Source organism: Spea bombifrons, chromosome 3 (assembly GCF_027358695.1).
Source record: "Spea bombifrons isolate aSpeBom1 chromosome 3, aSpeBom1.2.pri, whole genome shotgun sequence".
NCBI classification, from domain to species: domain Eukaryota; kingdom Metazoa; phylum Chordata; class Amphibia; order Anura; family Pelobatidae; genus Spea; species Spea bombifrons.
Genome location: NC_071089.1, coordinates 3,346,867 through 3,360,295, shown reverse-complemented (window position 1 = coordinate 3,360,295; position 13,429 = coordinate 3,346,867). Strand labels below are relative to the sequence as shown.

The 13,429-nt window shown below is 42.8% G+C and overlaps 1 protein-coding gene across 4 annotated transcripts in view; it reads right to left on the bottom strand.

Annotated features, from left to right (window-relative positions):
* DAAM2 (dishevelled associated activator of morphogenesis 2) overlaps positions 1-13,429 on the bottom strand; it is a 98,733-nt gene that overhangs the window by 38,713 nt on the left and 46,591 nt on the right. For all 4 annotated transcript variants that reach the window (XM_053459033.1, XM_053459036.1, XM_053459035.1 and 1 more), the window contains exons 4-6: positions 9,559-9,633; positions 5,888-5,982; positions 158-491 (exon numbers count right to left, since the gene is read on the bottom strand). In XM_053459033.1, the coding sequence (XP_053315008.1) occupies positions 158-491; positions 5,888-5,982; positions 9,559-9,633 (504 nt within the window). The remainder of the gene's footprint in view (positions 1-157; positions 492-5,887; positions 5,983-9,558; positions 9,634-13,429) is intronic.

Sequence of the window (13,429 nt, the reverse complement as noted above, 5' to 3'; positions counted from 1 at the left end):
TGGACCCTGAGGAGTTACACACGATCGAATCCAAGGTTATGCATTTTTTGTAAGAATGGCAACTTCTATGTTGCCCTTGCAGCAACGTAATGCCGTAAGAATTTCTGATAGAATCTTGGCAGGGTGGCGCAAATCGAGAAAGCGAACGAGAACGCACCTGGAACCTGGTCCTCTCTGCCGCATACACCTGGTAGTGCAGCATGGCTCGTAGGACCTTCTTGTGACCGTCCGGAACGAGACACACAGCCCCCAGTATCTCCAGAACCGCGATCTTGGTTTTGATGTTCTCGCTCCGTAAACTCTGGGAGATGATGTTGATGCTCTCCGGGTGAGCGAGTACGTGCGCCCTGCCCTGGGAATTGTTCATCAGGGCCTTGATGCATCCTATAACGGATGTGTGTATGCGGCCCTCTGATGTCTCGTAGTCCATGCTCTTTAGGAAATTCAGTAAGCACGTCAGGCCGTCCAGCTCGATAAACCTGGTCACAAACCTAAGAAAAAAAAATTATCCAGAAGTTAAGTAAAATAGTAAGAAAGCCCAAAATTAATTTTCCTACGCGCTCATTGCCAAACTTTTTGATGTCTACAAACTCAAGGAACTGAAGATCTGGACAAATAACGTCTGGTTATCATGGAAGGTGAAGGCTCCATTTCGGGGTAAGAGAAACATTTTTCTGGGGTATCCTAAGAAGTAACTGGGGTGATACCAGTCAAGGAACTGGGAAAATGCTGAAGGCTATCCCAAAAGCCAAGCCTCAAAACCTAGAGCTTCCCCTGTCCACCAGCTATCAGCAGTTGGCCCATCTTGGGGAAGTTGTCTTCTTTAACCCTTTATTTCTAACTGCATGTATCATGCATTCATTGTATCCCATTCCACTGTACAGCGCTATGGAATATGACGGCGCCATATAAATCAATAAACAGTTGTCACTGGGCTGCAAAGCTTGTTGATTTTAATTTAGTGTCACTTGGTTACATGTAGCCATACGGAACACGGACCTTACATACAAGGAACGTTGGGGACCGACCCCCCCGGAGTTACTAGAAATGATAGAAACGTAAAGATTCAGAGTGTGAAACGTTTCTCTTTGTGTTATATAATACAGTTTCACTCCCTACAGCATAATTTTGTGATGTATAAAACATGACGTTTGCGTAGAAATATTCTGTAAGGAGACAGCAGGGTGCTCCCGCGTTCGTTGTAATCGTGCCCAGAATATGTGCTCGACAGATGTAGAATTATTAAAGTCTGCAGCTTCATACTGAACCCGAACCGTCGAGGGCCACTGGCCAGATCCTGAAAGACGATCTTAGGGGTTTTTCTGGAGCAATGGCTGAAAAATAGTCTTAAGATCACAGCCATCGGCGGAATTTCCCTGCTGAATGGACCATTCTGGTGGTCGCCATGGTGATTCTTAAAACCGTCCACTAGAGCACACAAGCTACAGTGTTCCAAAATGGAACGTTACATTCTGCGGGGGGATTACTTTGGCCAACAATAACGGCAAGGCAGATGAGACACTTAAGAGGGTCCAGTCGTTGTGTGGATCTTTGAAATAGTAGTAGAGAGAAGCTCTCTGGGGACAACATTTAAAGAGATTCTGTGGCCATCTGTGAATTTTGGCATCTCCAACCAGACATGAACAATATATATATATATTGTACAGAGCTACGGAATATGATGGCGCTATATATATAGAACAATAATATAATAATATCCCCAGGAGCCTTGACTCTCTTAAAGTTGTAAAGAACAGAGAGATACACCTTACTGCGCGCTCTCCCTCTCTGGCTCTCACAAGGTTAATTTGGTGTCAGACTGATTTATATATATTTACGTTTCAGTCTATCCCGGGACCCGTCTTACATCATTAATGTGGAATGTTCACAGGATACAACATACAGTTTATATTAAGGACACTAACTCGCCCCGGTATATAAATTGGGTTATTTTACTAAAAAATTGGTCTGGTTTTTGAGCCGTGTAGAATGCGGAAGAAAGCTCACTTCACGTTATTGTTACTTTACATTCTGGAACTTGTTATAATACATCAGGCTGCGGTTGAGCGCATTGTGCTGAGGAACGGGAGACCTTCTAAAGTTTCTGAGATGCTTCCAAATATTAACCCTGTAAACAGCCAAGATCTACGTCCAGAGACCAAATAGTTAAACCATGGCTTCTCGGGAGGTGAAGAGATCCGGAACGGGGTCACCTGTGTTCAAGCAGGGATTCCAGCTGTGATATAGCTGGGAGAAGAACACCAATCAGGATGCTCAGATATCATTAAATCAGAGGATATGAAGGAGTCGGCGCCTGATTGGGTGACCTCCTCTATCACAGCCTCCACGTGGTCTCCTTGTGATGCCACGAAGAGCTTCCAGTAAGTCTTTTGGCCACACGTCCACCAATGGCGTGCCATTTGGACACCTGAAACACTGGGAATATGGCGGCAGCGCAGAGAGGGGTTGTTGTAGTTAAGATTATGGTCGTTTTTATTGATTTATTTAAAGGGACGGTAGGTTATTGCAGGGGCGTAAAGTATTGGAGCCGCAGATGGCTCTTTATCCTCGGCTCTAGCGGGTGCACATTACAAAGTTATAATAGAAAACATTGATTTCCCTCTCTGTACAGTATAAAGACTGGCAATAAAACCCTGCAAAAATGTTTTTTTTTTACCCTAAAAAAATTCTGAAAAAAATACTAGCTTTTTATGCTAAGAACAAAAAAAAAATATTAATTTCCAGAAATTGTTCAGTCAACACGAACCATCTGGCCCGGAGTCTGACATCAGATGAAATATATAGGTAAGTGCTTTTTTTTCTCCTGCGACTCTGGCAAGCGGCCCCCGGTTTAAATCTTAAAAAACGTAATTAGAGCGAGCAAAGAAGCTCATTATTCACAACATGACGCGCCGAACAGCAGGAATAATTCGCATTAAATTATGTAAGCTTTTTGGACACATTTTTGCACACGCCGCGATTATAAATTCACTCAATATGTGCCAGGTTTATTCCGGGGAAAAAGAACAAGCTTTCTGCGCAGATGTAACAAAATAATAATATGTAATAAAATAATAATAAAAATGATGATACTAATAATAATAATAATATATTAAAAAAGTTAAAGCAAGGATCATTTTAATGTAGAATGTTTTGTTATTTCTATTATGTTCTAGTTTTTTTTTTTATAATTTTATAATTTTTATATACATACAAACCGAATGTATACCTCTTCATTTACACTTTATCGTAGATAGTATCATTTTTTTTTTAAATTATACCAAATTCAGCATGGAGTGTTTTTTAAAAAAAAAAAAACAAAAAAAAACCAAACTTTTTTGGAATCATATAAAAAAAAAAAATCACATTTCTTTTTGAAAACTTTGGCCAGTTTATGCTATAGGAATAGTTATTTTTTGTTTTTTAGGAATGCCTGGCTTAATATGAACCTCTATGAAAAGGTTTCGGAAGATTAGAGAAAGCTGCAGCATTACTCAGAGAAGTGCCTGCTGGTCGCATGAATAGCTAGAGTGCAATTATTAAAGAAAATTATATATAAAAAATCTATACAATATATTAAAATAATTAAATAATTAAATTACGCTGTGGCGTAACATACGGTTAAGAGCTCACCACGGGAAAAAGTATTTATAATTAGTTTAAGATTGATAACGCCGCTCGTTCTGGGTTGATGATGTCATAAACCTGCAGCAGAGTATGTTTTATATGAATGCACGTCGTTGGATTTGCTGAACGTGTCACGCGGGTCATCTGTGCTCTTTCTATTAACATTTTTACGAATTGGCTCCGGTCTGGCTGTTGGACGCCGTCCCGTTTGGCAGCCCATAAGTTGAGTCTCTTGATATAAGTTGAGACGCGGGTCTTTAACGAGGAACTTGGCTGCTTCCAGCCATTAAAAGGTTTTAGGACTGCGCTGGAGGCTCGAAAGAAACGAGGAGCAGAACGCCGAGACCTTCGCGATGTGAAGCTGATACTTACTGTGATTAATAACAGATGAGATGATTCCACTTCACGAGATGAAAACAGCTGAAAAAGCTTAGATGATGGAAATGTGGCCATCGGCGAATTGGCAGACGCTCCGTTCTTAAGGAACTGTCCTACTCGCAAGGTAGACCACTGAAGGTCCTGAGGACTTCTTCTTCACCTATTCTGCCCCGTCTTAGCTGAAGAGCCATGGGGGACCTCTGCCAACTTACACGTGTAGTTCTGTGCCCGACGATTCATGCGGAACCCCACGGCGACTCATAAACTCCGATTATATTGTAACTTAAACCTGATTACGTTTCGTTATGCAATAAACTGATTCTATGTTGCATTTAGAGAACTTCTGTTCAAAGAGCCGTTAAACTTTCTCTGGTGGAAGCCAACGTTACTTTATTTTCCCCGTTGGAATACGGAACGTATTTGGGCTGCAGCCAGGCTGAAGCTTTCTGGGGGTCTGTGACCAAATTCTGATGAGTGATTTTCTCTCGCTGCTCCTCCAGTGAGAAACTTTTGGTATTATTAATATCAGATTAAAAAATAAGTCTTAAAAATAGTGCTTTTTTTTATTTTTTTTAAACGGTTTCAGGTTTTGCCCCATAATATAAGGTTTTCAGGCAGCTGCATATTAGCCGTTTGTATGAGTTATCGCTCTGAGCCCCAATCTAATAGACAAACATCCTGACTCTTTATAATACTGCTTGTGGGAAACAATAGAATGGCTCAGTCTTAATCGCCCAGTCAGACTTTCTGACTAATAAGAGTTTAAGGGACGGACTTCATTAGCATCACCATAAAGCATCAGCTCAGTGCGGTGTTTGAGCCGGGAAAGTCACCTAAAATATCACATGACTGACAGCAACGGCGGCTCCAGGTCTGCAGATAAAGGGAGTTTATTGGGACAAAATGAGATAAAACCAGTTTTTTTTGTCTTCAAACTTTGCTGGAGATTTATCGGTAGAAGGCTGTGGTTAGTCCCAAAAACTCAGACATTATATACAATTTCTCCTTTAATGGGACGTGGCACCTGGGCACTGGGGGGGTATAATTATATTTAACCTACTTGTTGACATCGACATAGTTTGAAATCCCCCCCCAGTAACGAAGGAAACTTAAAGGCCATTGTTGGAAAATAAAAATAATTAGCGTGGGAAGCCGCTTATTTTGTTATCGAGGTTAATGGTGCAGAAAGTGAGTCGCCCTCATAATACGGAGACAAAGATACAGTATCCAAAACGAGCTATTTACCATTCCTTAAAATTAATGTGTAACTGTTCCTGACCAATCGAACGTCTTCACCGGATTGAGGATTTTTGCTTCTTTTTCGATACCTACCGCTTTGTATAATATTCCCGCCGCCTTCGGAGGAACATTCCCTGGCCTTAAAGGAGCCAGACCACAATTTGCCTGCTGCGGCTCAGTGTGAGCCTATTTACAGTGCCATCTAGTGGTGAAAATATGCAAGTGTACTCGACACAAATACACTGCTCCAACCCGATTGGCTACATTATTTGTTCGGGGGGGGGGTCCCTGGATGTCCCTTTAAATAACTCTAAATAAAAAACACAACTTTTTCTTTTTTGCATAAATATATAATTCCTTATATGGAAACATGTGGCAAGTTAGTTATTACCAGGTCCTTCAGGAGGTTTTTCAGCATAGCTGCCAACAGTCTTGATTTTTTTGGCACAGTACTAACAATCAGTTAGTTGGCTGTCCAAAATGTAATGAGTGCATTAAGCATACACTATGGCAGGGATGTTGGGAGTACGGTTTGCATCCTGTCTGGATCCCTTTTTCTGTCTCTGCTCCATCCATAAATCCGTATTTATTGTAAATAAATTAAATATTAATTAATATTTTTTAAAATGATTGTAAGTAGTACCTCATTGGCTGCGTCCGTAAAGCTGTCTTCAAGTCTTCCACAATTTTATTTCTCATTTCGGTGTCCTCTTCATCAAAGGCGTAGAGCGTCTGCATCTGGAGGAGGAAAGAAATTGAATTGGGAAACCATACGCTTCAGTTGAAGAGCTTAAGATGTGTGTATCTTCATATATTATTAATTGTTTTATATAGCGCCATCATATTCCACAGCCCTGTACAATGAATTTGCTATAAGTTCTGGAAATTATAGGCTCCAATAAATCCAGCTCAATTTATTAGGGCAGAGAGGACTAGGATAGCCCTAAAGGGGCATCAGGGAAGGAAAGCAAGGAACATGGATTTGGGGTACACAGTGCTACTGACCCCTCTGAAGAGGGACAGACAGATTTGGGTCTTTGAGAGGGACTGGCTATCTTTAAGCAGGACCCTTAGCAGGTATGCTCATATACCGTACAGTACAACATCTGAAGCCAAGGACTGCTGTATGACACCGGGGTACCCCAGACGGGCTGAATCGCTTCTCTAACAGCACAGGTGTTTATAAAAGAGCTTTACAGCTGGAACGGTAGCTTTAAGCCAGTAACACCATCGCACAATGTGTTATAGGAAGCGCTGGCACCGAAATAACGAAGCAGTCATCATGTGCCGCGCTCTGCGCTCTCACGTGGCGTCCATAAACTCCTGCAGCTGTGAGTGTGTGCAGCTGGCCGCGGTGCCCCTACACCGTCTACCATGCGATAAACACCCCGGGTACATTCAATCAGAACGGGTGCCAGGAGGAAACACGAGGCTCTGCGGAGAGAAAGGAGGCAGCACGGGGCTCTGCAGAGAGAAAGGAGGCAGCACGGGGCTCTGCAGAGAGAAAGGAGGGAGCACGGGGCTCTGCAGAGAGAGAAAGGAGGGAGCGCGGGGCTCTGCAGAGAGAAAGGAGGAAGCACGGGGCTCTGCAGAAAGAAAGGAGGGAGCACGGGGCTCTGCAGAGAGAGAAAGGAGGCAGCACGGGGCTCTACAGAGAGAAAGGAGGGAGCACGGGGCTCTGCAGAGAGAAAGGAGGGAGCACGGGGCTCTGCAGAGAGAGAAACGAGGGAACACGGGGCTCTGCGGAGAGAAAGGAGGGAGCACGGGGCTCTACAGAGAGAAAGGAGGGAGCACGGGGCTCTGCAGAGAGAGAAAGGAGGCAGCACGGGGCTCTGCGGAGAGAAAGGAGGCAGCACGGGGCTCTGCAGAGAGAAAGGAGGGAGCGCGGGGCTCTGCAGAGAGAAAGGAGGGAGCGCGGGGCTCTGCAGAAAGAAAGGAGGGAGCACGGGGCACTGCAGAGAGAGAAAGGAGGCAGCACGGGGCTCTGCTGAGAGAAAGGAGGGAGCACGGGGCTCTACAGAGAGAAAGGAGGGAGCACGGGGCTCTGCAGAGAGAGAAACGAGGCAGCACGGGGCTCTGCGGAGAGAAAGGAGGGAGCACGGGGCTCTACAGAGAGAAAGGAGGGAGCACGGGGCTCTGCAGAGAGAGAAAGGAGGCAGCACGGGGCTCTGCAGAGAGAAAGGAGGGAGCACGGGGCTCTACAGAGAGAAAGGAGGGAGCGCGGGGCTCTGCGGAGAGAAAGGAGGCAGCACGGGGCTCTGCGGAGAGAAAGGAGGCAGCACGGGGCTCTGCGGAGAGAAAGGAGGCAGCACGGGGCTCTGCGGAGAGAAAGGAGGCAGCACGGGGCTCTGCAGAGAGAAAGGAGGCAGCACGGGGCTCTGCGGAGAGAAAGGAGACAGCACGGCGCTCAGCAGAGAGAAAGGAGGGAGCACGGGGCTCTGCAGAGAGAAAGGAGGGAGCACGGGGCTCTGCAGAGAGAAAGGAGGGCACACAGGGCTCTGCAGAGAGAAAAGGAGGCAGCACGGGGCTCTGCAGAGAGAAAGGAGACATCTCATGACTCTCAGCCAACCAGTTCACTGCACATGTAGTCTGCAGCATCTGGAATGATGTTGTTTGCCTGCTAGAGACTGCGCTGAAATATAAGGCACGGCTCCGGAGCGCGCTCTATCCCGATATCGCCGTCTATTATTCCGAGTCCCCGGCCCCCGGCAGCAGCTGTATTTACTGGTCCCGACCCCTCTGCCCGGCCAGCATGAGACTCATATCCCAAATACCCCGAGCCTTATCCACACAGCAACTGGGTCACCCCCCAACCTGGATAAACAGTCACCCCCGGGGGGGGGTTCTGTGTCATATCCAGGAATCTGCCCCCTCCGAGGAGAGAGCCCCTTCATACACCAAATAAATATACCATCCTCATCGAGGAAACCGTAACAGCGACACAGAATCCTTCCTGTGAAAGAATATCTCGTAACATTTGGCCAATTTCACTTAATCCTGATTTTGCCATAAAACTGACCGATCCCCTTTATTATTTATTATATTATTATATTTGTTATATTTAATAAATACTGCGATATGGCAGCCTACGACTTTCGTTTCATTGGGGCCATGGTGGCAACGGGAGGCGGCAAGCAACACCTATTAGTATTTTAACAATTATTCCTCCCCATATCATTTGGCCCTTTTAAGTGAAATTGTGTATTTTCTCGAACAAGTCCAGGAATTTATTCCAGTCCCCCCCCCCCCGAGATCCGAGGACGTTACAAAAAAATACGGGACCTGAAAAAGTCCCCAAATCTTTTATTTGCGCAAAACCTCAATTTAAACGGAATTAATCATTTTTAAAAAGACGGAAACGTCATAACAAACGTATATTATTATTATATTATAATACTGACATTTTCGGGGAATTATAGGCCAGTATTCAAATTTTGCTTTTCTGGGAAAACAAACAGCATTTACATCATAGACAAGCTGATGGCTGAATGATCGATGGCGGCTTTTTATTAACTTGCAGATGAAAGAGAAACGTTTAGCGAGGTTCCTGTTTGCTCGAGCGACGCGATAATTCATTAAGATTAATGAAAAAACCTAAAAACCAACATTTACCAAATACAATAGCATCGTAAATCACGGGATACACTAAGGCACCCGCTTGGAGCCCATAAAGCCAGCAATAATTAGTCTAAAACAAATTAAAAAAACTTCCTCCGGAGAACAAAAAAACAGCAAAATTATTCTTATCTTTGAAAGTCTAATCATATAAAAAAAAAACTTTTAAGAAGTTTTTGGGTTGCTATGGCAACAACCTATCAGTGGGTGTCTTTGTGTCACGTGACCACTAAAAACGCTCCAGGCAAAAAATAAGGAACGACGCAAAATGTTACACGATTAAAGAGTTATTTCCGGGAAGGGTTTGGAAATTCAACAGCTAAACAGCACATTCTAATGCCGTGTTTAGGAGTAAAATGGTTAAATTCAGCAGAGTAGGCGGAACAGCAGCTTTAAAAATCCAGAAGAATAATGTTTAAAGGAAAAAAAGATTTATTATTTTTTTCCTGCAAAACCCCCCCCAAAACATAAATGCAAATTATTACATAAATTAGTAATTTTAAATAACGATATATTTTTAGAACTCTTGTTTCTGCCTCTCAGCATGCGGAAGGAAGCAGTCTTAGAGGGTGGTAGATAAGTAGAACAGCCTCCCAGCAGAAGTGGTAGAGCCTAATAAAGTGAGAGGATTTAAACATTCCCGGGTAGACATATGACTGCGGACACTAAACGTGGACCATAAAGCGCGTTGCCACTTACAGCTGCCATGGAATTTATCCGGTCGATGTAATAGTCGGGCCAACTGGTCGCCAGCTTGTTGGGATCTTCTTGTTCCTAAAAGAGAAGCAAAACAGCCTGTGAGAAGCCGCAATAACCACCGGACTCATGTTAATTAAGAAAACACTGAGCTGACGCTTTATGGCAATGCTGATGAAGTCCGTTCTTCCATAGACTTTCACTAGTCAGAGAGTCCGGCTGGGTCATTAAGACTGAGCCATTCTATTGTTCCCCACAGGCAGTATGATAAGGAGTCGGGGTGTTTAGTAGATCGGGGATCAGATAACAGAGCGAGAATCATACAAACGGCTGATATGCAGCTGCCTGAAAACATTAAATTATGAGGCAAAAAAACAGGGGAGAAAAAATAAAACAGAAGCAGAATTAAAGAAAATGAAAACATCAAAAACATAACGTTCTATTTCAACACGGACACCACAAGCGTGACTGCCAGGGACGGACTGTTTCTTGGTTAACCAGAAGGACATCTCAGCGGTTTTGTGTTTTTGTGATCATTTTAGACTTTTTGGAAGTTCTTCACGCAGAAGCTAACAATACCAATAAAAATACTAATAATTATACTACTACTACTACTAATAATAATAATAATATTACTACTACTAATACTAACACTACTAATAATACTAATACTCCTACTAATAATACTACTACTAATTATACTACTAATATTACTACTACTAATAATACTACTACTAATTATACTAATACTAGTACTAATAATACTACTAATATTACTACTACTAATAATACTACTAATAATAATACTACTAATATTACTACTACTAATAATACTACTACTAATTATACTAATACTACTACTAATAATACTACTAATATTACTACTACTAATAATACTACTACTAATTATACTAATACTACTACTATTACTACTACTAATTATACTAATACTACTACTAATAATACTACTAATATTACTACTACTAATACTACTACTAATTATACTAATAATAGTAGTACTACTATTACTAATACAAATAATACTACTACTACTAATACTAATACTACTACTAATAATACTACTAATATTACTACTACTAATTATACTAATACTACTACTAATAATACTACTAATATTAGTACTACTAATACTACTACTAATTATACTAATACTACTACTAATAATACTACTAATATTACTACTACTAATTATACTAATACTACTACTAATATTACTACTACTTATACTACTACTAATTATACTAATAATAGTAGTACTACTATTACTAATACAAATAATACTACTACTACTAATACTAATACTACTACTAATAATACTACTAATATTACTACTACTAATTATACTAATACTACTACTAATTATACTAATACTACTACTAATAATACTACTAATATTACTACTACTAATTATACTAATACTACTACTAATATTACTACTACTAATACTACTACTAATTATACTAATAATAGTAGTACTACTATTACTAATACAAATAATACTACTACTACTAATACTAATACTAATAATAAGAGTACCATAAAGCCGGTTCCTGTGGTTTCTATACACTAATAATACTACTAAAACTAACACTACTAATAATACTACTACTACTAATAATAATACTACTAATACTACTAATACTAATAATACTACTAATACTACTACTACTAATAATAATACTAATATTGCTAATAATAATACTACTAATACTACTACTAATACTAATACTAATAATAAGAGTACCATAAAGCCGTTCCCTGCTGTTTCTATACACATTTTTGGGGCTTTTAGGGCAGTAGAACCCTGCGATACCCTCATACCCAGCAAACATTCTGACCTAGAAAAGAGGGGCATCGGGGAGGAAAAAGGGGAACAGGGGATGAGAGAGGGGCATCAAGGTTGGAAAGAGGGGCATCGGTATACCGGGGAACTCTCCTGGTCTCCCCCGGAGACTCCTGGGTGAAGCGCTGCTTATCTGGGCCTGTGGGCCACCATAAAGAATCTCCGGGTTGCGAGGGGTTGCTAAGGCTTAACGACGCTCCCACTCCACCCCTCCGATCACGTTAAATATTTCTGCGTTTGGGGTTTACCACCCCAATGTCAGCGGACCCGCCACCCGAATCCCAAAGAGGGAGAGCTCTGGGTAGCCAGAGCCTGGATGCTTCCAGGTATGGGCATCAGGGGCAGAAAAAAGGGGCATTAGAGGCTGAAAGAGGGAGTGGCCAAACTGAACAGGGACACTTGGCAGGTATGCTTTGCTTCACCTGCACGAATCTCCCGTCTTGGCTTCCGCGAGACATCTGACTCGTATTAGAGCGGTTTGGATCGTGAGACGGGTCGGGGATTACGGGAAGAGACTCGCCGCCCATCAGTTTTTCCTCACAAGATGTTGCTTTAGTTACAGAACGAGGACAGAAACGCAATCTCTATTTTTACTTCCTAATTATGAAACCATCTGTAGATCGTTCCCGTTCCGCGTCCAAACGGAAAATGTAAAACGCGAGCGAGAAAGAACAAAAATACAGCTTTCCGAACGGATTCTTTATTACGGAATGTTTGGGGAACGAGAGGAAACCGCACTTCATTATATCACAAGGTGATCTCCAAACAACCCACGCGTCGTCACGGCAACCTACTCTGCCCAACGTTACACGGATTCTTCAGCTCCACGCGAAACAATAAAATAAATAAGAGATTAAAAGCCGTGGGATTGAGGAATTCTGAAATGATGCATGAATGATAAGAACTCCATCTGCTCTTCTGCTCCAAAGTCCGGCAATTCTCCAAGCTGCCGGCCGGCGGCGGGAAGACGATGGCCGGCGGTCACCTGATGCTACGTTTTTAACGTGTAAATCCGGCACTCTGCGGCCCCTGACCTGCCGCTGGAGCTGGGAAGGGTTTGGGCATCCAGCATCGCCTGCGTTCAGCTACAAAGGGGTTAAATTCGGAAGAGTAGGTGGAGGCGAGAATTAGTTTGAGAATTGGGTAGGTTAGAACCCTGGGCATTTTCTCTGTGCTGTTGCCTCTCATTTGGCTTTGTGAACGGCCCCTGGGGGCCGCAATTTCGGCTCAGGCTGTTAATGATCTTTTTGTTGGCGTTATGTCCCCGTCCCCCGGGAGCCATTCATCCGGATTATGATTTCTGTTCCCTCTCGGTTTCTACCTTATTTGACCCCAATTGTTGATTTCCTGTAAATGTCTTTATGTTGCAAAGACATCCTCCCTCCGGTCTAACGACCCGGCCCCGAGGTCACACGCCACATACACACTTATACGAATGTGCCCCGGCGCTGTATACAGTAATAATACCCCGGCGCTGTATACAGTAATAATACCCCGGCGCTGTATACAGCAATATAACCCCCAGCGCTGTATACAGTAATATAACCCCCAGCGCTGTATACAGTAATATAACCCCCAGCGCTGTATACAGCAATATAACCCCCAGCGCTGTATACAGTAATATAACCCCCAGCGCTGTATACAGTAATATAACCCCCAGCGCTGTATACAGTAATATAACCCCCCAGCGCTGTATACAGTAATATAACCCCCAGCGCTGTATACAGTAATATAACCCCCCAGCGCTGTATACAGTAATATAACCCCAGCGCTGTATACAGTAATATAACCCTCCAGCGCTGTATACAGTAATATAACCCTCCAGCGCTGTATAGCATGAGAGTGATCTAGTAGCTAGAAATCACATGTCCCCACACATTGGGATTGTGTTATTGTGATTGGCAGCTATGTTTCCAAGAGGTTCTGCAGCTGCTCCACAGATCGATGTGATGGGTCAGATATTAGCCAGAGGAGTAACCTTTAAAAACCAGGACAGTGCAGGCACTTTAT